Here is a 27660-nt window from a genome sequence, read left to right on the forward strand (position 1 = left end):
TTTTTAATCCGGCCCGCCGAAGGTTGGTACACAATTAAGGTTCGATGTCAATGACTGCATTCATTTCATTTGGACTTGTAATGACAGGCATTTCAACGCCAGGTGGCACAGTTACTTGAAGTTGTAGAGCATAGGGAGGAAGGGGGAGACGATACGGAAGCCCGCAGTAGCGGCAAGTCACGCAAATCCCGTTCGATACGACAGAATAATGTACTCTTAAAGTCTGAAAAACGTGCCAAGAAATGCAAAATACTGCTTTTAAAATAAAGAAATCCAATTAATATTATGTTGAATTTAGTTCACCCTTTTGAGCCGGCCCTCCATAATATTTTCTGGTTCTCATGTGGCCCTATGCAAAAAATAATTGCCCACCCCTGCCTTAGAGGAAGGCTGGAGCAGGGATTCGAACCCTGAACTTTCGAACCGTGTGGCAGATGCGCTCACCACTGCACCTCCTTGCTGCCCCACAGATTTACCGCACATGTAAAACAAAAATGAGTACAAAGAGCAAGCCAAAAAAAAAAAACACGTGGAAAATAGGATTCAAATTGTTTTTTTTCGACTGCGCGGATTCTTTGAGAAGTAAAAGTCAGTCGAAACATGTCACACTACTTCCTGGTCCCTCGATATAAACGCTTCAGTAGTCTGGCGTCTGACTTTTATTGGATCACTCTGTCACATGGTGCCCCTGTGGTTTAAAAAGGACACGGACTCCTGCTCCCAATTACCAGATCCTCTCCTGACGCCACACTCCATTCATTGTTGTCTACTGCATGATGTTCCCAGACAGAACGTGCTGCAAGCGGAATGGAACTAAAGTGATTACATTACAGAGCAAGTGAAAATAACGTGTAGTTTTCTGGAGTTGCGCGGGGACAGAGGAGGTCTTGTTTGATTGTCTGCGTGCTCATGCATGGGAAGATGCATCACAGCAGTCAACATGGCATCTGGAAAGTCATCTCAGTAAAACGCGACACACCTGGGCTCTCTGATGCACTGCCTTTTAGACGCCTGTGTTTTTATGTGTGTGCAACCGAGACAGAAAGACTAAAATTCTCCGCAAACTTTTTTCCTTTTCAGGCTTTTTTTCCTTTCCTTTGTGCTGATCCTCTGCAGGTGTCGTAGTAGTACATTATTATATTTTTATAATCAGATATGGAATTCTAAGAGCTATTCACATCAGACATCCCTGGAATATTGCTGAACTGCAACAGTTTGTCAAGAGGAATACTGGTAAAATATTGCGAGTTTGCGCTTTATAAATTACATCTCAACACTTTGTATCTTTTATTTCTATTTGGATGTCTAGCACTCCTTCCCGCCTGTTATGCATGCGACGTTTTTGCCTTTCAAACTGCCAAGCAACAGATGACCTTGCAAAAAAATTATAATCATAAATCATGATTGTCAAAGTAAAAACAAAGGGAGATTAGGGACGGGGGAGATGGATCATTTTTATCAGAGTACAAATAGCTGCCATACAAATTCTGCCTAGCAACTTGTGACCTCCAGGCAAACGTGACAGTAAAAAAAAACCCCAACAACAACACAATAATAGATTCAGAATGTACATTTAAATAATATTTGCAACAGGTATGCCGAGATCCAAACCCAGAACTTCAAATCTGTAAATCTGACTTACTCCACCACAATATTTCATTTTGGAAGGACTTTTAAAATGCAAATATGTAGTTTAGATTTTGATCAAAATTAAATCCCTCATTATCTTTTATTGACTTGAAGATATTTATGTCTGACAATATAGATGTTGCAGTGCATTCCCCGAAAGTAGCAACTGTTTTCCCATGAACAAAGCTTCGTTGAATGTTTTGTACGTATGTGATGTTTTTCTACCACCAGCTCTCTCTCCTTTGACCCACAGTAACCTCCTCCTCCTCCTCTTGTTACGTACTTTGATTCAAGCGGTAGCTTAAGAAATTAACTAAGTAGGCTTATACTTGTCAGACTCACCTGCCTTTTTTTTTTGCTTCCGCCGCTGTCGTGCGCTTTCTCTCTGCTTTGTAAACACTCGGGTTTCAGTTAGATCACGTTTGCAAGGGCAAGGAAAGAGGCGTATTGTATTACTAATATTAAAACAAATTAAAAACAGCCCCATTAAAAAAAAGTGTAGAATTAGTTGCACGTATAAAATGTGGCATGTTTAGCAGCTAAGACATCGACCCTAGCACAGTTTAAAGTTAGTTAGTTAGTTAGTTGTTCATGTTCATTATTGTGTCTCAACCAATGAGTGTGGTAAACTGCGACAGTTTTAAACGACTGTAACTAAACCCTGCATTTGAATAGGCTGGAGTGAAATTTTTAAGTAAAACAGCTTCAGTCTACCCTAAATTTGTAGCATCTGTAGCCTACAAAAATAAAGACATTTTAAACGTATTATTATGATACTTTTAATAATAATCATCTTAAAAATGTCTTAATGTTGCATTTCGGATCACTTTTGGGAAAAGCCATCAATTTGAGGCTGTTTCTATTATGAATTGTGACACAAACGGGAAGGCTTCCTTCTCGATACTCAAACTGGGAAAATAATTCTAATAATTTTACTTACCTTAAACATTTAAAATTGAATTCCTGCTAATGCCTAAGAATGAAATGAATACTGGCCCTTGTAAGAAAAGCAAATAAAAGAAGCCAAAGCAGCCTGGCGCGTGCAAAACCCCAATGTCGTCATCATAGCCCCGCCCACTTTGTGACGTTAACTGACGTACCCTGGTTTGAGCAGTGCTGGAGACCAAGTAGCATTAATTTGGCGAGCAGACTCCGAAAGGGAGAGCCAGCGATGCCTTCGCTCGGGCAGGAGCGCTCATACGGGCTGTCGTGCGGGAAAAACAACAACAACAACAGCAGCAGCAACAAACACGGACCCAACCGGACACTTTACCACGTCAAGCTTACCGACACTGCCTTTCGAGCTCTGGAGGCTTACCAGAACCTCAAGGTACCTGTGGCCCGTGCTTACCGAACACACGCACTTGTCAGAAGTTGTTCTCTCCGCTTAATTTTCCATCAAATTGCGATCTCATTGTACCAAAGTATGTTGGTGTCATCCGTCAGCAGTATGCTGTTCACTTAACGAGCAAGACGCCGAATGAGAGACCATCCCCATACACACGCACTCATTTAAATGGCGTTTTTTCCTCTCTCTCTCTTTCTCTCTTTCATCTCAGGCTAATTTACCAAGTGAGCCGTCTATCTGTTTCGAGGGGAGTCAAGGGGTAAGGACATTAATTTCTACTTAAAGTTCTTTTCCACATTAAGTGATATTTACTGACTACTTCGTTTACTACCTGGGAAAAAAACCCGAATTTGCTGTCAAACAGGCAGCTCATCACTTCAACTGTACAACAGTTAGTTTAATTCATTTGTTTAGTTGTCATTTGTCTCAATTGGACATTCTCTAAAACACAGGTATCAAACCCAAGGCCCGAGGGCCTGATCTAGCCTGCGACATCATTTTAAGTGGCCCGCCAAAGCAAATCAAGCATGTCAACTTTCATGTTTGCTCAAATCTATTCCAAAATTTCAAATTTTCTTATGTACAATAACTTGAGCAGGAGTTGAACAAACAAGTATTCTTGACTTCTGATTTAAAAACTGTCCATCCATCCATTTGCTGTATACCCGGTGAAAAGCCGCGCAGGCACGGGGAGAACATGCAAACTCCACATAAGGAAGTCGGAGCTGGAATCGAACCCAGCACCTCTACACTGTGAGGCGGACATGCTAACCATTCGATCACTGTGCCACTATTTATTTATCTATTTATTTGTTTATTTTGTCCTCATTGCTGTCGGGTGAGCCCAGCCCATCCCAGCTGACTTTCAGGCTGGTTGCCAACTAATCAGATATATTTAACATAAATTCAAGGAAGGAGTATAAAGACGCAATTTTCACATGATAGGAAAGCGACAGTCAGCTGTTGACATATGATATTTTAAAAAAAAAAAGACAGTCTATATCAAATTCTACACAATTTGTAGAATGGATAGATAAATTGCTGGGTGCATCATCCGCTAAAGACACCCATCTCTTTTTCCAATTATAGATTTTTTTAAAAAACAGTATATTTGTCTCACCACCAAACATTAACATTAAAATCATTAACCCCCCAAAAAAAGAAACAAGGCAGTAGCGCCACGATTTGAATCCCACTGTGGACAAATGTGAAAAGGCAAGTCGTTATTAGAGAGGTGCCCATTCCCCTAACCCTAATCCCCCTCCCACCGTGTGTGTGTGTGTGTGTGTGTGTGTGTGTGTGTGTGTGTGTGTGTGTGTGTGTGTGTGTGTGTCTGCGCGTGTGAGATCTGGTTCTCTGTGTGGTGCACAACACAAATATGCATCAGAGTTTGAGCAGAATTTCCCCTAGAGGAATTCACATTATTAAGTGAACTCTGTTGTTCACCAAAGCAGCAGCATCTGCCTATTAACAGTCCCTCAGATTAATTGTTGTGTTGGATTCTTACTGCATATTGTAAACGAGTTTGTTTTTCCTGTTTAAAGTCTATCTTGATATTATTTGGATATGATCAGTAAAGCATTGACTTGGACGTCGTTGCTTTGCTTATGTTTTGTCTGCCTCGGTTCTTGACATTTCTCCGCATTTGTCCTTGAGTCTACTTTTTGTTTCGTTTTAATCGGCAAAAGTTTAACTTGTAATAGTGTTTGATAATGTACCAAACATGCGAATGATAGATGCCACCCCACCTATCAAGCAGAAAATAAATGCCTGCAGCTTCAATTTGAAATATGATCTGTGTCATTTGTCTCCGCTATTGTGCAACTGCAAAGTAGACTTTGGCACATAAGTCCTGTAATGATCTATAATGGGGGGTTGTGCTTACAGCACATCGGAGGCTCACAGGTCACTGGGTCAGGCTGGGGACTCTGGAGCGACAGTGAGTGGAGAGTGAGGGATACACACACACACACTTTCATATTCAGTCAACAGTGTAGTGAGGCGCATTCATGTGTCAAACGAAGAGCCCTCAGTGACGCACGTTAGTCCCGTTGCCTCGTGGGAAGTTAATGTTGTGTATGGCTTGTTTATGCTTGGTTAGAAACTTTTGGTAGTGGTAGTTGTGGTGGTGGTGGTGGTGGGGGGGGGGGGGGGGCCTTCGAGCTAATCCAGAATCTTTAGCAAGCACCACCAGATTATATCTGTGTGTGTGTTTCCGTGTAGACTGTGTGCCGCCAGGAAAAGCCACAGCTTTGACCTTCAAGAATATTTTACTTTTCACTCCAGCTAATTGCACAGGCTGGTGAGAAATAACTGCAGCTTGCAACCATCCTGTCCGGAGAAGACTAGTAACTGGTTTTGTATGGTGACTGTAACAGTGTGAAAGACGGTGGAGCAGGGGTTCCTGTCTGCATGCCCCGTTGTGAATATTCCGAGTTTTCTTCACAATACGTTCATTCATGGAATTGTCATTTGCAGCGGAGTACAACTGAACTAAGAAGTGCTCTTAATATAATGGTGCCTTGAAGTGCAAGTGACCCAACTCGAGTTTTTCACAAAATGAGCAATCGTTCATCCATTGTTATACTTTGACTTGCAAATAAAACAATTACGCATTTTCTTACTGTATTTCCCTTATTCAAAACTATTACAACATTTTGGTTGTTTTTGTGGATTGGAGCTAGAACGGAACGGCATTTTCATTCATTTTAACCTCTTCATGCACCCTGTAACCTGACAACACGATAAGATGAGAAGATAAAATTGCAAGAATTTGATTCATTGATTCTCACTTTTTCTAGTCAATGTGTTTTAATAACGCCCAGAATGCTAATTATAATTTGCGAACTACGATGTGAAACTGCTTATTTTGAGCCTTGTGTATTTTTTTTCCCCTCTCTGTAGGAGACTGTCCCGTATTTATGGCTGCTCAGCCTGGCATTGGTCTAACCTGGATGGACCACAATTGGAGACTTATTTGATGTGGATGCTTGTGGTGCTTTTTATCTGAGGTTTCCATCCTCCGTTGTTATTGTGATGGCTGCTGGATGGCAGGAATTTCCACACACAGTCATTAACCAAATGAATGTTTAGAGGTAATTACAGGAGCCATAATATTCTGGATGACAGTGGCAGCTTTCTCTGTCTCGTCTAACTCAAACGTGCTTGCGTGGTGGCAAGCTATAGAGGAGTCTATTGGCAGAGTAGATCATAAAATCTGCTGCGTTTGTTTAGCAATACTTTTGTGAGATAAACGCAACCTGTTGTGGTGCATTTTTCTGTCGGGGTTCAGTCGCAAATCCTCAAGTAGCCGTTTCATTTTGCCAGGTTATGAAGTGTTTGCATCTTGTTCTTGTGCTCAATGTTTTTGAGGCATGACTTATTCATGTCCCGCACCCCCCTCCGGGCCATTGTGCAGCGATTTTAGCCTGGCAAGACCAGCTGAAATCTCCTGAGGGACCATCCGTGTGTGTGCATGAGTGTGTGTGTTTGTTTCTCTGGTGTGTATGTGCAAATGAGTAAGACAGGATGAGGGAGCGCGAACCAATTGCTTTCCTATGACCGCTTGTGGGTTTGAGCTAGCGGCTGTGTGTGTGTGTGTGTGTGTGTGTGTGTGTGTGTGTGTGTGTGTGTGTGTGTGTGTGTGTGTGTGTGTGTGTGTGTGTGTGTGTGTGTGTGTGTGTGTGTGTGTGTGTGTGTGTGTGTGTGTGTGTGTGTGTGTGTGTGTGTGCATGTGCGTGTTTGTAGGTCCTCGCCTCATTTGGATAACAAGGAAAGGGAGAATGTGGCCTGTGTTTTGTCACCCACAATGACTTGACTTCCTCATCTTAATACAGTACAGTCAGTCCAGATGTGATGTAGTTTGCCTTGGAGGTTGTTTTTTTTTTTGTAGGCCTGAGCAACATGTTTAAAAGAAGAAAAAAAATCCCCGTTGTGCATCTAATGGAACGGAGGCTAACAGGCGAATGACAAGTTCATGGCTTATTCTAAAACTGAAGATAGCCGATGGGTTCAGGAAGTGCTGAATAATCAAAGTTAGCTGGAAGCCAGCAGAAAGGAAAACAACAACATGCACTATTGTTCCCCCGAGGGGAACTTCAGCGTTACACTTAGTTTCTTTGTACAGTATTTGAACCCGTCACATGCGTAACGAACCCTGTGGGCATGCGTCTGTGATTGGAGGGCATGGTGAATTTAAGTGTTCTCTTTAAGGACACCTGTGCTCTAATATCGAACTGGCATCCCTCCAGGAGCCGATCACAATATCCATTCTTTGGACGACAACAGTTTTTCGACCTTTTTAGTGTGTCTTTAACATGGTACTTTCCTATCACCGAGCCATCGACTGGTTAGCACGTCCGCCTCACAGTGCAGAGGTGCATGATTCAATTCCAACTCCGGTCTTCCTGTGTGGAATTTGCATATTTTTCCCGTGCCTGCGTGGGTTTTCTCCAGGTGCTCTAGTTTCCTCTCACGTTCCTAAACCATGCATGGCAGGTTAATGGAACATTCTAAATTCTCTCTAGCTGTGATTGTGACTGAATGGTTGTTTGACTCTGTGTGCCCTGCGATTGGCTGGCAACCAATTCAGGGTGTTCCCCGCCTACTGCCTGAAGACAGCTGGAATAGGCTCCAGCACACCCGCGACCCTCATGAGGATAAACGGATTAGAAAATGGATGGATGGATAGATTAAGAATTAAGTAGCAAAATCCACTTTTTTTTATCCATCTCGGGCGGGAGCGGCCATTTTGCCCCTTGTTGTTGACTGAAAATGACATCACAATTGCTCAGGGCTCAGCTAACGACCGATCACGGCTGAACTTGGAGCAAATTATTTTTATTTCTTGTTGAGGAGTAAAAAGGATTTCCAAATAAACGGGCGGTCGACAAGCGGTGTTTTAGTTACAACCATGTACTACATTTTACAAACAAATAGAGATTCGAAATCTTATGCCGAGGTCATATTACATATTCAGTCAAACCGTGACAGTTTGAGACAAGTGGCCACTGAGATGGTGGAAAAAATAACTTCTATGTCTGATCAAGCGGGTCATCTTGGTTTACAAGAACTACATCCCGTGTAATTCCCCCATGTAAAAGTCCAAGGCACAAGCTTACGAGGCATGAAAGGCCGCTTGTTTCCCTGCCACACACGTGTCAAAGTATGTGTACAGCCGGCCTCGCTTGAGGGCCGCACAGGGAGGGATCGCGCTGACCCAACAATTTGTTGAAGTTGACAGTCTGGCCTCGAGCACCTGCCAGAGACAAATTCTTCTTGGCATCGGATTTGAGAAAATCTCAAGGATGCACTTAAACGTCCCTCTCCCCTCCAGCATTGGAGCTAGTGGCTTTGTCTCTGTAAAATTGTAAATGGAAGGTGATTACAAGCTCAGTCTTGATTACATGCACTGTCTCCTACTGGAGGCAGTCGCATTCATCACCCAGCATGTGAAGCTCAGCGAAGGACCCCAACTCAGACCCAACCGACTGATACATTATTTAATAAAAAAAAAAAAAAGAGTTGATCATGAAATCGAGATAAGTGATTATACTTTTGTAGTTCAAGGTACTATAAAGTGCGTAAATGTCGTAATGAAAAATAGCACAGTCGCAATGCTGTTTTAAAAGCCGTACCTAATCAGATTTGCGTCACAATATTACGGAATTTTTCGTTGGTCTGTCTGAAGCACAAAAGCAATAACATTTCTTTAACTTCATCAACTCAGCAGTCATTGTCACTTGTCACTGTAATACGAGTGTAAAAAGAAGTAAAACGCTTAAAAACTCAAAGGCCCGCCTCACTAGAGGCTAACATTTGTATTTATGTATTTATTTATTGTGAATGGCAATCTTGGGGCATTCCCATAGGATGGGAGTCAACTTCACAAGACTGGGACAGTTCAGCTTAATAGGTTCACGAGAGCAGACATTACTCAGTAAGGAAAATTAGTTGTACGAAATGAAGGAGGAAGGGGATGTACTGTAGTCGGGCAGTGGGGTGGGTTTTCCACCACGTATTGATTCATGGTACGACTGATCGGCAACAATCAGATACATCCCTACCGTGGTGATAACGTACATTGAGGGCCGATGTTCTCCACTACAATTTTTATTTTATTTTTTTAATGTCAGTGCATCGCAGTATCGAGTGGACCGCAGACCGGTAGTGGGCCAGGGACCACTGATTGCAGACCTCTGTAGTATGTGGCCTGTGCTCCAGTAGAGCCTAGCAACACCCATGGGGCAAAACACTTCATTAAATGAGTAAATTGCAACTTAAGTAGTTTTTCTTTTTTGTTTATGATTTAGAATCATTCTCACTGTGATGGGACACGACAGTTTTTGGGGGGGGGGGGGGGGGGGGGGGGGTTCTGTGGCTGTGGGATGGGACAGGAATTAAAATGCACTTATGTGTCACCCACTCTGCCTCACACCTAGCAACATGACTGATTACAACTAAACTGCCGTGCAGTGTGCGAGGCTTCTACAGCAACTGTAATTGGAGGAGGATTGTTGCTTTCGCCCCCCCCCCCCTCACTTTTTAATGTCAACTCTTATGCAAGTGTAAAAAAAAAGTTAACCTTTTTATCAGTTGACTTACATGGGTGGAAGGAGGATTACTTCAGGTGAGTCATCTAATATCAAGACTAAACACGGCCCACTCTGTGATGGCGCTTGTATTCTTTTATTACCATTCTTGACTTTCTGTGAAGTTAGTCACATTGTACTGAGCAGCCAGGGCAGAGATGTGTATCCCACTTTGCTATGTCACAATACTTTCCATTTCTATATTCATGAGCACTTGTTTGCCATACATGCTGTGACATCACCAAGCTAAACAGCAAAAGCCAAATAAAAATGAAAAACACACTTGTGCAGTTTTGACAGTTTGACATTTGAGGCATATTTTTCCAGAAACATTGGGTCCCATTCCAAAAGTTGTAACTTCAGGGCCATTCCAGTTGCGATGTGTTTTCATCACTGTGGCACGGTTCCACTTTTTAAATTGCTGGTAAGCTTTCACACACTCATAAACACACTTAGTGTGCCACCTTTTTTGTATAGTTCAGGATAAACAAGCTAAGCTTGCAAAATGCGCAATGACCCAACTAGGGACGTTGTTGTTGTTGAGGGAGGGGCTCCCCCTCAGCCCAAATGGCAGCTAGTGGTCCTGGGAACGTATCGCCTCTTTTGTTTGGGATGAGATGAGGAGTTTATTTGACAGCGGCGAGGATGAGGAGGCAGCCAGGCTGTCTGGTATGTGTGCATTTTTGTGCCCTGCTTTTGTGTGTGTGTGTGTGTGTGTGTGTCACAGATATCTCATCCTTGGCCTTGCTCCTGCTCGGCCTTCCGACTGGCAGAAATGTTGATTACACCCTAGCGAGAGGAGCTCGAGCTCAGCCTGCGTGTAGTTGCTCACGCTGGATTAACACACGCAGCCACACGTGGGGAAGTGTGTATTGTGAATCCAGCCAAGGGTGGTTTGCCTCCTGCTGGTAACAGACAGCGGTGGCGGCGACAGGTTTCTCTCCCACCTCTCCTCCTCCTCCTCCTCCTCCCTCTTCTCCTCCTCCCATCGAACCAGAGAGGCGAGGCAGTGCCACGGCTCTGGAGCCCAGGAGGCCGGAACAAAAGCGAGCCTGTTTTCAGAAGGCCATTACTCAGGCTGCAGAGGATATGGAAACAATAGGCTGCATGAGTTCTACACCCCGACACCACATTCAGCCAAAAGCTTGCAGGAAACTTAAGCCCTCTGCACCAACGGCAGTCTCTCAGTTTTTGTTCCATCAACTTTATAGTTTGATAACATCAGGAAAAGGAGTCTTTTCCTGTCCAGCACGCCAAGACATTTTTGATGACTGAGAGTGAAAAACTGCCGTTCATTTAGAGCACGCTGCCTTGGTTTTTACTGAACACCAACGCTCTTTTAGAAATAAGGAAATAAGCAAATACTCCATTTTTGTCAAGGGTTTCGAAAGCCATCCTTTAGGGCTTTCCCACTCAACATGCGAGTGTGCGTGCTTGTCTTGACATGCCTTGTGATTGACGAGCTCCCAGTCCAGGGTGTAGTCTGCCTTTATATCATTGCAGTCTTGCAATTTCAGTGCTAAAATGTATTATTCTCCAGTGAACGCAAACTATTTTAATAATTAAATATTGAATATTTGGTACAGTAATAAGCATTTAACATGTTACAGTAAGGACAAAGTAATTTCATGAATAACTAAATATTACCGTTCTTGTGAAATGACAATGTCCCATCACTGGTGAATTATTTTTCTTTTTTTAGAAACAGACCCGTGGGCTTCTCATGTTGTCCTTGGGCACTTCTTGGTGCCTTCGGGAACCATGTTGGTGGTCCCTGCTCTACATTGTGCTGCAAAAATTATTCTGGAAAAAAAATGCATGGATGGGAGCCAGTGCAGGTTGTTTGTGGAGCCTGCTTGATATGAGATTTTTTTAAAATCTCGTTGGCTTTGCACGACACACTTTTTGCGTTTTCTGAACATAGAAAAATGCACATCCATATAATGCCTTTTTTAAAGGCATTTGTCCTTCGAAGTGTCACTACCTGCAAGAGTTACTAATTTACATAAATAGTTCAGTCTGCTTGTTGCTGCTCATGTAACATTGCCAACCCAGTGAAGGATGGAAATGGATTAGCCGTGTCTATTTAGCACCTGGCAAAGTGGAGCGGCAATACGTTTTGTAAGGGACCTTGATACACGAATCAGTTGTGCCAGAAAAAAAAAATCTTGTGATCTTTGACTTTTAGACGGCATCATGTCACTGTGAAACTGAATGCAGTGAAAGTCACACATGACTAAATACGAGAAAGTGTTAAAAGCGATTTGGAGAAAGGCATTTCACTTAGCGGAGTTCAACATTGTCATCAGCTTGCGCCATCAAGCCACATGATACCAGTGCCAATTCGCCTCCATGTCCTTGCAAAAGGGTCACCATGTTTATCTCGACATCTTTATATATAGATTACTCTGAATGGGAAAAGGGAAGTACATAGGAAAACCAGGATGGTGTCACTTGTTTAATCATTATCATTCAAACCCTCGTGTCAGCCCATGCGTGGACTCTGACCACAACTTTTACCAGCATTAAAATGACAGTGAATAGCGTCGGGAAACCCAGTACAGTTGTCCAGCTGGAGAAAGCCAGCAATTGCATGTAACTCACTATGGCGTTGTTGTTATGGAAGTCTGACTTTCATCACCTCACAAATTTTGTCAGATCACTATTTTTAAAATGTGTCAGTAATGAAATAAAGAGGGCAAAAAATGATGAGGACGCAGTTAAAAATTAAATGACCATCATTTTTATTCATTACTCAATTCTTTGTTTTTTACATTATACACAACTCTCATTTATTGTGCAATAATCAAATTGTAACATGGATTTGTTACATATTTTGATGCATTTTTATGCTTTAGAAAACATTTCTGTCTGAATTTTGGGGGGGCTTAGAACACATTAGGGCATTTACATGCAAAATGCGTCCCTACTTACAAAATTTTCTATTTAAGAAATTTCTTCAGGAACCAATTAATTTCGTAAGTAGAGGTACGACTGTATTTGTGCATTTTCTGTGCTGTCAATCTTAAATGTGCCATTTTTGCGTTAACGGGCGGAAATTTGGATAAAATATATTTTTTTAAATTTGCTTTTTCAATTAATCGTTTTTGTAGTAGGATTCTACCCATGGTGATAATCCATTGTCAACTCTAAAGGCACAGCAAATAAAAGTTAATCGCAGTATTTATCAGCAATTGAGATCCCGTTTCATGCTAATAGGCTATTACAAAAGTAATCCATTCGTAAGTGTGTCGTTGAAGGAACAGCCCAATTCAACATGCACTTCAGGCTGGATTAAGATTTTAGGTTGGCTGCGCTGCTTTTCATTTTGCATTATCCAACACCAAAGTTACTCCGAAGTTGTATTATTTTTTTTCCTAGTACTGTTAATCCATTAAGAATGTTAGTTGCTTGTAAGCCAACTTCTGCCTCCGATTTTCGGTATCCTTGTCTATGCACGACAAGCTCAAAGATACAAAATATGGTTAGAATGTTTTTCTTGAAATAAATAATTATCCTCGGTCAATTGGATTGTGAAAGAGTGAATCCTTGTCAGCAGTGGTCGTCTAAGTTGAACTGCCTCGGAAAATTACTGAGGAGAAGCGAGGCAGCGAGGAGCCGGCGAGGCGAGTGAGAGTGCTTATTGCAGTTAGCACTGCGGGAGTCTGGATGTCTGCTGATTGGAGGTCTCACGGGGATACAGGAAAGTGCTCCAACGTCACTGTGTGTTTGTAACATTTGGTTGCCTCTGATGACCACATGTGGCATAATTCATTTAACAAAACCCATAAATAACCACAATAGTTACAAGTAGCCCACTTACCTCTCCGGTTGCCAACAATCCGAAATAAAATCAACCCCAAAATTTTCCAGACCTTCACAATCTTATCTTCTGCATATGTCTGAATTGTGACATCAGGATTTATGGATTAGCCAACCATCCGTTTTCGCTAGCACCTTGGTTAGTGTCGGGGGTGAGCTGGACCCTTAGCCTAGGTGACTTTGACTTTGTGCGAGAGGCAGGGTACACCCTGGACTGGTCCCCACTCGGTCACAGAGCACATAAACAAACAACCACACAAACTCTGCATACATAGGCCGGATCCGAGGTTTTAATCCCATCCCTGTGATTTGAACCCTGAGCTTCAGACATACCGGTACTTTATTAATTAATTGAGACCGAATCAACAGCAGCTTTGGCTGTTGTAGCCAGAACACAGTTCATAAATTCTACTCCGCCACTGCAAAATTCCACATAACCTGCAAAATTCCAACGGTCAGTTTATCGATTAATCAATTGTAATACCCGTCCTGAATGTAATATATATAATATGCATGCAGCAGGCGATGAAGAAAGATCAAGAAAAATCAAGCGCGTGTTGACATTGAACGGATGGATACAAGTCCCGGTAATGTGTTTCTGCTGGTCACTGCAGATTATTTGTAGCATGTTAGCATTACGAAAGTATTCCTATGCAGCATGTGATTTGGTACTTTTACACTGCTTCTAAAGGCACACTTTTTTTCCCCGTTTGACTAATAGCCTCCACATGGAGCCAGTTTTAAATGGTTCAGCTCCAAAATACAACTGTCATGTACCACTGGTTTGATCCTTTTTCATAGTTGAAAACCGTCATGAAAATGGCTGCTGAAGGCCACGACTTTGGCTATGCTCACTGTTGCAAAAAGCTTCTCCTAAAGTCACACTTTGGTGTGTAATCCTACTGCCAGACAACAAAAAAATGCTGAATGTAACCACCTTGGTGGAAGTAATGAGTTGTTAGTGTGGATGAGGTTTGAGGGCTCAAGAACAAAATCATCATGGTTGAATTCGTTGCTTTTTGACGTTGGCCCAGACGCCTTAAAAAAAACAAAAAAAAAACTTGCACTTCCATGCAGTTCTTCTGTAGCGTCGATGTGTCTCTCCACACTCTTCTAACTGACAGCACCACTGCCGCTTCAAATAAATCACGTGCCGCCACGTGCTCGCTGTTCGAAAGGAAGGCTGGCTTTTTAACAAGACCAGTACCGCTTTATAGCTGTGCGCTGATCTGACTGCTGTCCTACAATACGCTCCGATGACATGTCATTTTTCCACACCACGTAGTCATTCTGTTACTTTGCTCCAAGTACCACCTAGCAAGTTTCTCATTTCTAACAAATGAATGAGCTGGAAAAGAGTCAAGCAAGAACCAGAGGAAAAGAGGATTTCCTCTTCTTGTGCACAAGACTTACTGGAAAATTTGACACATTTTTTTAGTTTGGTAATCAGGAAACTGTACAATTACAATAGTTATTTACACATGTTTGGTGTGCCAGTAAGGCGACCTTCGCACCGCTGCCTGATTTCATGATGCTTTGCAATGATTTCAGCTTTTGTGCTTTTACTTTGCACCAATATAAACAACACCACCAGAGATAAATCTGATGCTTCCTTTGCATGCTTTTCTCTTGGAAAGCATATATGCTAAGCCAGTTTAGCATATTTCGGACCAAAAATCCCAGGAAACAAAGTTTTGTTTTTACACAACAGTGACTTTGATGCTAAGAATTGTTTAGAGACACCTCGACCATCTGAAGAATCATTTTCTTCTTTACAATAGCAACAACCACAATGAAAATTTGCTTTTGATTGCAAAATAATGTATTTACAAATAATCAGCAGTGTAACAGTTTTACATTTGACAAACGTGACAAACCATCTACACACTATTTAGTAGTAGTATTTAGTAGTGTGCGTGTGTAAATTTAGGTCATTTTATTTTGACTTATAGTACTTAATCTCGAATAAGAACCTGTCAGAGCCTGACAAATTATTTGCATTCACAGAATGTGAGCGTAACAGAACAGTCTTGCAGGAACAAATGTTTTCTGTCCTCTGTCTCTTACAACCACATCCAGGATTAACCTACTGTATACAATCTTTAAGAGTGCATTGCAGAGGTAAAGAGTACACAGTCCAATTAAAGTGTTATGTCACATGCTGAGATGAGCCACCTGCGTAGTCTTTGAAAGCTGATGTGTAACTTTTATAAGAATCCAGATCAAACCGCTGTTAATAGCAGTGCTCATTGTTTAAAGACTTGCAAAAGCCTGCAAGTAAAAACTTGTGCAGCGGGCTGCTAAGAGTGGAGTAAAGCTCTTATTCCAGTCTCAGAAACAGAGTCAGCTGACGTCTATTTTGTGACGTCTTATTAACTCATTCACTCCCAAAGACGTTTTTAAACGTCTTTTCAGACTTGGTCCAGAATTGGCTGGTGCTGAATGAGTTAAATATTGTCCTGAACATCCGTTACTGTCGCTGAATATGTTCTTGTTGTCTTTGTCAACAGATATTGTATGTTTGTGTCATTTTTTTTTCCGAGTCACCTACTTTGCTCCTCTTCTGTTTCTTTCATAGTACATTAAGCTGCCCGCCCCCACAGCAGAGTCGCCCAATGCGCTTCGCGTCTTCTCCTTCTATTTATCCAGCGACTGCAAAGACCAGCCACAGGCCAGCTTCGACTGCATCCATCAATATGTTTCAAGGTACGAAGTGACTACAAATGCAGGGAGCTCCCAAAGTGTTGAACGCAGCCTCTGATTTGTTTGGAGTTGGGAAAGATTTTTCTATTTAAAGCACTTCTCATGTGTCTTAGGGTGTATTCACACCTGCACTATTTGGAAATATTAGCCCAGAGTGAATGTTGATCCTACAAAGTACATGATCCTTCAGCTTTTGTTTAGCCACACCGCTGCCAGCATGTTTGGGTCAAAGCATGCAGAGCACGCGCTCCTCCCGCTTGACGCGGTTCCAAAAATGTAGAAAAATAGCGTGGCAAAATGAATGAGCTGCTCTTGACACACATAATTGTTTTGCAGCTCTAATAATAACAAAAATACGCAGAATAAGAATGCAGCATGTAGTAATTGCATGTTTTCCTCCATTTGTGGGTTTGTACTTTCTGTGCCAGCCTCGTCATTTCCGTCCAATGGGAGCGCCGATCATCACACGCATCAGTGTGTTTGCAGGGTATAGTTAACGTGCAAAAAAGTACGATGTGAATACCAACTGCACCAAATGAAAAAAAAAATAAGTCCGCTTTCGCTCCGGACCAAACAAGCGAACCAAAGGACTTTTCTTTAGTCACTCCTCTGTGACAAACTTATTGCAAAATATACAGATGATTGAGAATTGTACTGCATTTTTCACACTGCATTTCTTCCTGAAATAAGCCCTGTTTCATGCAAGTAAGGGACTGTAGCCCCTGCCTCATCCACTGCTTGGGCAATGGAAACTTAGCAATGGCTGAAAATCAAAACTCCCTGCATTTGGGACAGATTCACCTTTTTTCCCCTTCACAATCCTTCAGCTGTCCGTGAACGTCATCTGCCAGCTCCAGCTCCTTTGTGCAAGATGGGAGCAACTCTTTGGTGCCTGACGGCTGATCAAATAGTTCCATCCATCCATTTTCCGAACCGCTTGATCCTCACTAGGGTCGCGGGGGGTGCTGGAGCCTATCCCAGCCGTCTTTGGGCAGTAGGCGGGGGACACCCTGAATCAGTTGCCAGCCAATCGCAGGGCACACAGAGACGAACAACCATCCACGCCCACACTCACACCTAGGTACAATTTAGAGTGTCCAATCAGCCTGCCGTGCATGTTTATGGAATGTGGGAGGAAACCGGAGCACCCGGAGAAAACCCACGCAGGCCCGGGGAGAACATGCAAACTCCACACAGGGAGGCTGGAGCTGGAATCGAACCCGGTACCTCCGCACTGTGAAGCCGACGTGCTAACCACTGGACTACCGGGCCGCCCTCAAATAGTTTGATTGAGTTGTTTCCTCCTGTTGCTGCACAGCAAGCGCTCCATTTCTAGTCTCGTGCTTGTCATTTTCTAATAAGATAAATGACAGTATTTTTTTCAGACAGTATTTTTACCCCCCCCCCCCCCCCCCCCATCTCTCTTGCTTGCTTTGTCCCCACAAGTGAATTGATATTTCCAAGAGAAAGGCTCGAAAGTGTGCAGTCATGCGTGCAACTGAAGCTGAACAGTGATTATGTGTGTGACGCATGACTTTTGTCCTAGAAGAGTTTTTTGCAAGGCAGCCGTTTGGAGCCAAGTTTGACCGAGCCAAGCTCGAAGTTTTCCACAGGCCGTATCCTGCCTTGAACCTTTTGTCTTTTTACCATGTAGCACGCCGGGCTATATCCAGTCTGTGAGATAACATAGAGTAAACCTCTGCCGTCTTGGCCAGCTCGCGCCGCAAAGCACATTCTGTTGCCCCGAGTCGATGTTGGTATGCCGCTGTGCTCACTGGACTTTGTCTTTACGATGTTGACAACTTAAAGCTCCCGCGGCTCAGCGGCTCTCTTTTGTGTTGTTGGTTTTGCAGTGACGGCCGCGAGCAGCTGGAAGGTCAAGGGGTCATCCAGGACAAGATCACCGTATGCGCCACCGAGGACTCCTATCAGATGACACGCGAGAGGATGTCTCAGGTAGAGAAGGATAGCTGGAGCCGTTCCGCCATCGAGATAAAACCCGGAGCCACGCATCCCAGTAAGTATTCACCTCGATCGAGTGTCTCACAGCCTGAAAGTTGTGGGTTTGAGCCCCGGTTTCATGGCATCCCCGTAAAAGCTTATTAACCATGTATAACTTACAATGAACAAAAAGAAAGCTCAAAGTCAACTGTTTTTAATATCTTAGAACATTTTATTAGTGCGCATTTAGTCATAATCTTCGCTGCTTTTCTTTTTGACTTTTCAGTGATGACATTCCTGTAGTCTGATTTAGATTTTCCAACATTTTTTGGCAATTGCTTGCCATGAAATTCCATTGAAGCTCGCATGCAGCATTAGAAAGAAAAAATAAAGAAAAACCACGAATTGGCCCACAATGACATTTGACCAGTGTCTGACTTTAAACTATTGTTGCAGATCCAAATATTATCGAAAGACAGTTCGTTCCTGTTTTTTTTTCAATAGGACCATAACTCCCAATAATGTTCTTTACGTACATGAAAAACGTTTTTTTCTTTTTAAAGTACGAAAAGAAACATTTTTAAAACCAACTAATGGGATTGCTTGCTTGTTAACTCCCATTGACTTCCACGTGTTCATATGTTACGAATCACCAGCATCGTAAAACATATTCATCAAACTTGTCATTATGCACTTGCCAGGTTCTTTCTTCTTTTTTTTTATTCCTCTTCAGCGCTTGCTGCAGTTACGCAAGATTGTTTCCTGGCAGCACTGTCGGACCCCCGTGTCGTGCTGAGCTCCAGACTCTTGCTTAAACTCTTTTGACCAAACTTAGCCCTTGTGAATTGTGTAACAACTGTTTTTAAGGTGAAGATGCGCATGGTAAAGCCTCCAATCGCTGCGCTCTGTGTTGACCTTTTTAGCTTTCGGACATGCTGTTAAAACACACATCACAAGGCGCGTCATTACCTCTAGAAGAGTCATATGGTCGACGAGCATACGTCTCACTCTTGCGTCATGTTTTGCGAAACGTGATTTATGGCTGACATTACAGATAAAATTGCAGCGCATATTTTGCGGTTGTAATTGAAGCGAAGCGCATACTGTGTGACCTTCAAGGTGCAGATTAATGTGTAATAGGATTAGCGAGGCGAGATAGCTCTTACCCATGCCCTAACATGCTCGACAAGCTGTCTGCTAAAGTGATCGTTTTCACTATTGCGTTTTCCGTGGGGGATCACAAAAAAAACCATTAAAGCCAAAGCAAAAAGTGAAAACATACGGCAAAGTAAATATGAAGATGAAAAACATCAATCGTTTCCTAATTTGTTAATTAATTCCAAATTCCTTGCACTGCGAGTGTTCATATGATGATTTCTGTTGAATTGAACAAGCCTGTGCATTGTAATTGCAGCCATAGAGTTACTCATAAAGCTCATTATCGCGCAGTATATCCGCTTGTGACTAAGCAGGCTGTTGTGTACCGTGCGCTCAGGTAAAAGCATCAAGATCCATAAGAGGCCGCCCATCGCGTCCGCATCAGACGGCAGCTTCTGCAAACCTCCTGCGCCCAGCCGGTGGAGCGGCGGCATGGTCTCGCTCCACCAGAAGCCCCTCAAGGAGCGCATCATTCATCTGCTGGCTCTCAAGTCCTACAGGAAGCCGGAGCTCCTGCTGTGGTTGGAGAGGGAACGGGTTGGTCCCAAGGACAAGGCGGAGCTCGGAGCCATATTGGAAGAGGTATGAGGAAGCGCATATACTCGTTGGACACTACATCAGCTACACCCGCACAGTTGAATGAGATCACAAACAGGACTGTATCAACAATTCTGCTTTTAGATCAACGACAAGGCTCAATGTCACAGAGGCATTTATTCAAATTGGTTGTTTATACTGAATTTAATTGCTTTTTATTGTCATTACACGTTCGTGCAACGAAAATTGAAGTAATGATGCACAACATACATATTTCTATTATTTGTTGACATAATTTAATAAATGTTATCAGGGGTGCACGGCTCACAGTTTTCCAGCCGATCACCAATCTTTAAAAATCCTAACCTGCCTGATTTTTTGCCGATCAGACACCTTAAATGTTCCATTCTTGTTTTATTGCAGAACATTGAACGATACCTGTGAAACCATATAAAGGCGGCTGTTTAAAGCGCATGTAATTGTTCACGGCAGAAAAGGGCAAAGACCGACTTTTTCAGCCCGCTGCGCAAGGAGATAAGATCAGTGGACAAGATTGGTTTTATTTTCGCCGATCCCACAAAATGAAGGAAATTGACTCTGGTACCGATCTCGGCCAATCGATTGGTGGAGCCCTAATTTTCACAATAGTATTAAAATGCATGTCCATTCAAACTGGAGGTTAAACCAAGACAGAAAGAACAAAGATGGAGAAATACAAAAAGCCTTAAGAATTGAGGCAGACGAGGTGCAACAAAAGAGAAATTATGGGATGCATCCGTGTTTCTTTGCACACACTTATGTTCCCCTGCGTGTAATTGGGTCAGTGCTGTACTTATCTCTGCAGCCGTGTTTGTTTTGGGGACGGGATGTCTACAGCCTGCAAAAGCTCATTTACGGTAAACTTCAGACACGGAGAGTCTCACCCCATTAGGGACAAGATTGAAATCTGAGAGAGGAAGAAGTTTGGAACTTACTCATTACAATCATTACAACAAGAGTATCGCTTTAGACAACAGTCGACGAGTGTGGGATACAAAAAATATGAGGATGAGATGGAAATGGAGACAGACTTGTTATTTTTAATGGTATAAAACCAGAAAACTGTAAAGTTTTGCGTGACTGTTTGTTTTTTCAGGTGGCAAAAGTGAACCCAAAAGATAGCAGCTACCTCCTGAAAGAGGACTTCTACAAGTACGTGCGGAGGGACTGGCCTGGCTATAGCGAGGAGGAGCGACAGCTCGTGAACAGGTTGTTGTCAAGGTGTGTTTGATTGACAGCTATGGAGTCTCTGTTAGTGCAATCCACAACAAAAGACATTTCTGTTTGATGTGCGGAAAAACGAATTGGGGCCGTTTCACGGGATCCGTCCATTTTCAGGAAGTTGCCGCCTTTCGTGCACGGCCATTGGAGGAATCCTCAAGCCAATGAATCAATCGTGAAACCATCCGAGGACAGAATGCTGATGCATCACAGCCTGACAAAGAACCCGGTAGTGGTGAGTCATTAAACGTTATTATACGTTTGCTAGATTCCCTGAATAATGCGTCTGTCTCGTTCTTGCAGAAACGCCCCGTGCCTACAGACAGTCTCCAAGCTCTGGCCGCAAAGAGACAAAGACAAATTGATCAGAGGACACAACCGCAGCCATTTATGAACGGACTCTTAAACAATAAGGGAGCACCTATCACTGATCCTCTTACTTTCCACACTAAACCTGACTTCCAAGGGACGAATAACACCATAGGGAGCAACGTTAGCGATCACCGGCACGATTCTCCTGGAGAGCGTAAAATGTCGAGCGCCCCCGACGTATCGGAGACCGACCAGCACAAAACCAAAGCGATGTGCCGCGACCCACCTCGGGCAGACTTGGAATGCCCTCAACAGCAGAGGAAGAAGAAATCCAAAAAGCATAAAGACAAGGAGCGGGAAAGATTGAAAGACCACCAGGACAAAAAGTGGTCAGAGGGGAGTCCAGATCTCAAGCATGAGCAGGGCAAACTCGAGAGTAAGGCTCTTTTTTTTTTTTTTTTAATAAAAAAAGTATTTTCCTAAATTTCAAACTCGCTGGTCACAACATTAACTCATTCACTCCCAAGGATGTTTTTAAACGTCTTTTCAGACTTGGTCCAGAATTGGCTGGTACTGAATGAGTTAACTACATCCGCATAATCTAGTCATGAGATCCCAAGCAAGAGCTGGACACAACATAATTAGGCTTAAATTTGTACTTTTCGAAAGGGGCCACTGCTCCCTTTCCGCAGAGTATGCACATCGACAAGCTTTTTAGCGTTTAATACGAGTGGAACGTGACACCCAGAGGTTGAGGATCCATATTGGAATTCAGCTTTATTTTCATTTATTCTTTATGATTTGGAAATGCACCGCACCATACATGTTTCTCTTGTTCACGCGGCTGCAAAACCCATCTCAGCCTGCTGCAGATTACAGGCACAATAATAAACAGACTCTTGGTCATATGTCAGTTGAGGATTCTGCAAAAGATGCACTAGCGTGCAAAATTCTCATGTCATATTATGCAAGCTCTTCTAATTACCACAACAACTGAAAATAAGACACAAATCAAGAAAATTGCAATGACGCCGTTCTGTTTTATGAAGCGATTGCACGCACAAATGTGACAAAAGTGTGGATGAGTGCAGTGCAGTCTGAATGCAGGACATTTTTTTTCACTGCATCAATAAAATAGAATTTTGCATCTTCGAGTATATGACATTTGGGCACTGTTCAGTGTATATTCTTCTCCATCCACCACAAAATAGCAATTTCACCACACCACTGTGGTCTCTAATCTCCCAGTGCACTTAGCCTAATCTCTTAAGAATGGGTGTGTTTGCACCCCTAAACTCTCTCTGTCTCACTCTCTGGAGTGTTGGGCCTGTTATGTACTCGACTCACTCGACAACAGTTCTTTGGCTCCCTAAAGTGACACACCTCCCCTGATGCCTCTCACCTGTGTGCTCGTCTGCGGCTTCGAATGGCCATTTTTAACTGTTAGGCACCGTGGGTTACTTTACTGTCTCATGTTGTTCATATCTTAATCCCTTGTGCGTTGTGTGCGTGTGTTTTAGATTGCGACATCACTAATGGCTTGGATTTGGCGGAGAAACCGGATTATGTGAAGTAAGTGTGAACATGATTTTTCTTGTGATTTTGCATATTTTACAATATTTTACTGGAACCTGCAAAATCCAGATCCATATTTCTACTGATAGTCAACTGCAAATGGGGTGAGGTGTCTATAGCTGAGAGGCCTTTTTGTACAAATTATTTTTTTATGTTAAACTAGGGCGGCACAGTGGTCAACTGGTTAGCACGTCGACCTCACAGTGCAGAGGTTCCGGGTTCAATTCCAGCTCCGGCCTCCCTGTGTGGAGTTTGCATGTTCTCTCGGGGCCTGCATGGGTTTTCTCCGGGTACTCCGGTTTCCTCCCACATTCCAAAAACATGCATGGCAGGTTAATGGGACACTCATAATTGTCCCTCGGTGTGAAGCGTGTGCGTGGAGGGTTGCTCGTCTCTGTGTGCCCTGCGATTGGCTGGCAACCAGTTCGGGTGTGCCCAGCCTACTGCTCGAAGACAGCTGGGATAGGCTGTAACGCCCTAACCACCATCGATAGTTTCAAATAATGGATGGATGGCTTTGAAAGACATATCCGTCCTCTGCTGCCATCTTGTGCCAGGAAATGGAATTGCAGCGCCCAGAAATTTAAAAAGTTACAAATGAACAGCTTTCAGTGGTGTTAATCCGAACAGCACGTCATGTCATTCTGTGATAATTTTCCCAATTTTATGATTATCGGCATACACTAAATTGGGTGTCCATTTGCAGCCTGTATGTCAGGATCACAAGCGTGGAGCAGCGTCAACGCTACCAGGAGGATTTCAGCGCCGAGTACGACGAGTACAAAGACCTGCACACCCGAATCGCTACCATCACTCACATGTTTGTTCAGCTCGCATCCAAGATCAAGAGCATGTCACCCGGGACGAAAGAACACAAGGTGCGTCCTCTTCGAAGATCGGACTTCCAGTGCTTCACAGCAGTGGGTGTTGAAGAGTTTCTTGCTGCGATATTTACATGATGTTTTACTTTTAATAGGTAATGGAAGATCAAATTTTAGAAAAATACAACAAGTATCGAAAGGTAAGAAACCTTATCTATAGGGTTTCGTTACTTATTTGTCATTATTATCCGTATTATTAAAACAGATGCCATATTTCCATGCATAGCGCCTTTTTAGTGTATAAAGAGGCATTTATTGAGGGAGACCTTCATTGATTAAAATGATGCCTATTTTAAAAATATATATTTTCCCTCAATATTGAATGAAAATGAGATGTTTTTGTATTATGTTTTATTTTAAATATATACATGTTTTTAGATGACATTGGTCAGCTTGTTGGAATGTTTAGTATATTTTGCTCAGGAATGTTTTGAACTTTATTCAGCAGCACTTTTTACTTGCCTGTAGACTTTAACTTTATAGATGCCTTGTAAAAGTAATTACAGTCACATACTGGTTTCGCCTGTTTTTTTATTTTATTCTACCAGCGTGGAGATAAAAGGCATCCAGTTGAGGTGTGGTGCTTATTATTAATTGGGGTGCAGCATCTTTTAGACCGTAGTATCTGAGGAAATATTGTAGGTTATTTTTGGTCGAAACATGAAGGTCACCAACCCTTTTAAAACTGAGAGCCTCTTTTTACTGTACTGTACTGTACTGATCCATGTGTGTGGCTACCAGTTTACACACCGACTAATTATATTCATTTATCGCTTACAATAATCGGGAAATGGTTAAATAACCTATGCAATGTTTTATTTCTATCAATCTCCACCATTGTTTGCACTTACAGTTTCAAACGGTCACTTCTGCCACATTCCTAGAAACTCACATTGTGCCATTACTGGTGAGCTATTTTTAGAACAGGCCCATGGGTTACTCATGTGGTCCTTTGGGACTAACTGGTGGCACTGGGTCTCACATTTCTTAATACACTTCAATAATAAGTTGATCTGTTTTATAATTGGCACAAATAAATCTGTTGTAAAAAAAAAAAAATGCCATCGATGCTTCAATGTCACACCCAATCAAATCCAGATCTGATCAAAAGTCCTCCGTACTTATTGTCATGTAAGATGTTGAGATATTTCTGTCCTGGAAGATGCACGGTTATGACCTGGGTTGACTCTGTCCACAGAAATTTCCAGACTACCAGGAAGAGAAGAAGCGCTGTGAATATCTGCACCAGAAACTCTCGTTTATCAAGCAGCTCATCGAGGACTACGACGTCTCTCGAACCTCCTCGTAGCGTCGGCTCTCCCTTCACATTGGATTCAGTTCATCTGGGAGATTTTTTTTCACGAACAATATCTGGTCCACAAGTGATGGAAAGGTTTTTAGAAGAGCCCCCCCCCCCCCCCCCCCGCCCCCAAAAACGGTCCAAGGAGAGAGACGTTAAACTCGGCAAAATCATCTTGGTGCATCCGCCAGAATCATTGGAAATCCGAAGAGCCCGTTTAACTCATCAGTACACATGAGAGTTGCCTCCTTTCAAGTGTTCCAAGAAAGCCTTCTGGTCTGCGGCTTAGCTAGTGCCTCTTTTCGTTTTTTTTTTTCTGCCGTAGCATTGACATTTTGACGTTTTCTTTTTTTGGGGGGACGACGACATACTAAAGCTCAATATTATATTTGTATAGTTACGAACCCTTCTTCTTCATTAATTCTACTGTTTAATTGCAGCTCATTTTCCTTTAGGATGTCCTCCGAAATTCTCGTAAATCGAGGGTGGTGGAATGTTTTCTTGTCAGTTTTGTATAAAGTCCTCCATCCTAAATTTATAGAAAATATATGATGCAATGATCAAACAAATGCTTCTAATTGTTATGTGCATCTGCGGATTCAGTGTCTCTTTATAACTGCCCTCTGTGTCGCACCGCGGTGAGGGTTGTTTGTCTGGTCACTTCTTCTTTTATTTTGAAAGAATGACTCTTCTCTCATTTCAGGTCACTTACCCTTTCCCCTGTGTCAGCCCCGCCCTGAAGGTTTCCACCTGTTGCCACTTACCTTGAGTTTAAATGGTCCCTTGTCTCCCTTCGTCCTTTGCCAGTGTGTTTCGTCCTTGTGCGCGCAATCCAGCTTCTCGCCTCTCGCCACAGATTTAACCGGTTCTTGCCTTGTTTCCACAGCCTTGCCGTTTTGAGTTGTCAGTCGCTGATCCTCAAATATATCTTTGTACTTTGAACCCCGCTACTGTGTCCTGTGTCCAAGCCTGGTTCTGACACTCTTGAGTTTTTAGAAGGGAGTGGAAGGCCAGATTAAATCCTATCACCGGCCCTCAGATCCCCAACCCTAAATTGAAGTTTTTATTGAGTGCAGTCTTTCACTTCCTCTCATAATTGAGTGCTGGTGGAAAATATCGGGCGGCGTGATTAGACTTCCGCCTAATACAGCGATGTGGAACAAAGTAATTTTCTCGGAACTGCTGATGTATTTATTTTAAGACGGTCCTCTTCTGTCCTCTATTGCGTGCCTTGTAGATTACAGGTCACATGATGTAATCGAAGCACTCAGACAGGGAGCTGAATAACCTTTTCGCCTTATGTAACTCAAAGTGTCTGTTGTCCCTTTTACATTGCCCATGGAAGCCAGCATTCACCCTGGGGGTCATTGTTATATACAAACAGCATCACAACGGAATGGGGGGTGGGGGGGGGGGGGTGAATTCTGCTTTCAGAGCACCTCCGTGTGGAATAATTCTGTTACCACACTCTTGTTTGGAAAGCTATCGCCTGAGTATTTCACACCGTATATCAGACCAAATTGTCTTAGACAAGGACATTGTGAATATTGTGGAAAATGTCATTTATCTCAATAATTTAAAAAAGAAAGCCTAATACAGGAACTAAAACTCAGAATGTACGTTTATATACAAATTCTTGAGGTTTTATTATAGGTAGGAATTTGACTTTGGAACTGGGTTTTTTTAAATCTAACTTTTTTAGCCCAGGCTTGGGACTGGCAAGGGTTGGGTACTTGGGCATTTGCTCAGAATTGAACCTGCGTCCTCTGCTCAAAAGACATGTAGGCTACCACTACAGCACCAGAAAATTGCTGTTCTGTATAACAGCACAAAAATGATGGTGCAAAGTCAATCCACTAATTTTCTGACCTCTGAGGTGATATTGAAGCTATACCAGGTGCGGCTGTTTAGAACTTGCCCTCCTGTCCTTTTGTGTTGAAAGTAATTGTCGCGATCTGACATTGGCATATGGCCACACGTGCTTTGAGCTTCACGCAAAAATACTGTTACTACTGTAGATGATGTCATCTCTCAGGTCAACTTTGATGCCCCTGCCTCGCCATTTCTGACATTTTCTTAAATACAGATGTACTGCTTGATTTATGGCTCTGATACTACTCCTGAAGGTGGAAATTTGACGTGACTTTGTTTTATACATGGGATGACAGGAGAACGAAATAGTAATTTTCCAAGCAGTGTGAAAGGCGCTCGTGACGTGGCGTTGGCCTCTCCAAGGGAGCACACCATACATTTTGAGGGTGTTCTCTTATTCACATTATAGGGGGAAAAAAACAACATTCCACAACCAGAATAGTACAACTTTTAGCAGGCTACAAAGCATGATGGTACCATAGTTGAAATTAAAATGTATAAAGTCACATATTTACTGTAAGTCCAAACTTATGGGCACATACAATGACTGAAGGGATCAAAATAAGATGTTTGGTTCAGGGAACAATGAAGCTCTATTGGCAAAGAAAATAAAAAGCAAGCACTTGGCTACATGTTCTGATACTTGTTGGTCTTTCATATAATCGCCTCCAAAGAATTAGCCTTAAGCTGCAACCTTGTGACTTTGTGACATTTTCTGGAACAGTTGTCTTC

The 27660-nt window shown here is 42.7% G+C and overlaps 1 protein-coding gene across 1 annotated transcript; it reads left to right on the forward strand.

Annotated features, from left to right (window-relative positions):
- The first annotated feature begins 2724 nt into the window (after nt 1-2724).
- LOC147207801 (RNA polymerase II elongation factor ELL2) lies at nt 2725-27570 on the forward strand. Its single transcript, XM_086107327.1, has 12 exons — nt 2725-2959; nt 3189-3236; nt 15968-16095; nt 17946-18109; nt 19529-19773; nt 20864-20988; nt 21106-21223; nt 21292-21736; nt 22821-22872; nt 23582-23753; nt 23852-23896; nt 24955-27570. Exons 1-12 carry the CDS (start codon nt 2801-2803, stop codon nt 25063-25065), a joined length of 1812 nt encoding a protein of 603 aa, XP_085963453.1. The 5' UTR covers nt 2725-2800; the 3' UTR covers nt 25066-27570.
- Nucleotides 27571-27660: the final 90 nt, after the last annotated feature.

Source organism: Hippocampus guttulatus, chromosome 3, assembly GCF_054856545.1.
Source record: "Hippocampus guttulatus isolate MCC_2025c chromosome 3, RoL_Hgut_1.0, whole genome shotgun sequence".
Classification (NCBI taxonomy): domain Eukaryota; kingdom Metazoa; phylum Chordata; class Actinopteri; order Syngnathiformes; family Syngnathidae; genus Hippocampus; species Hippocampus guttulatus.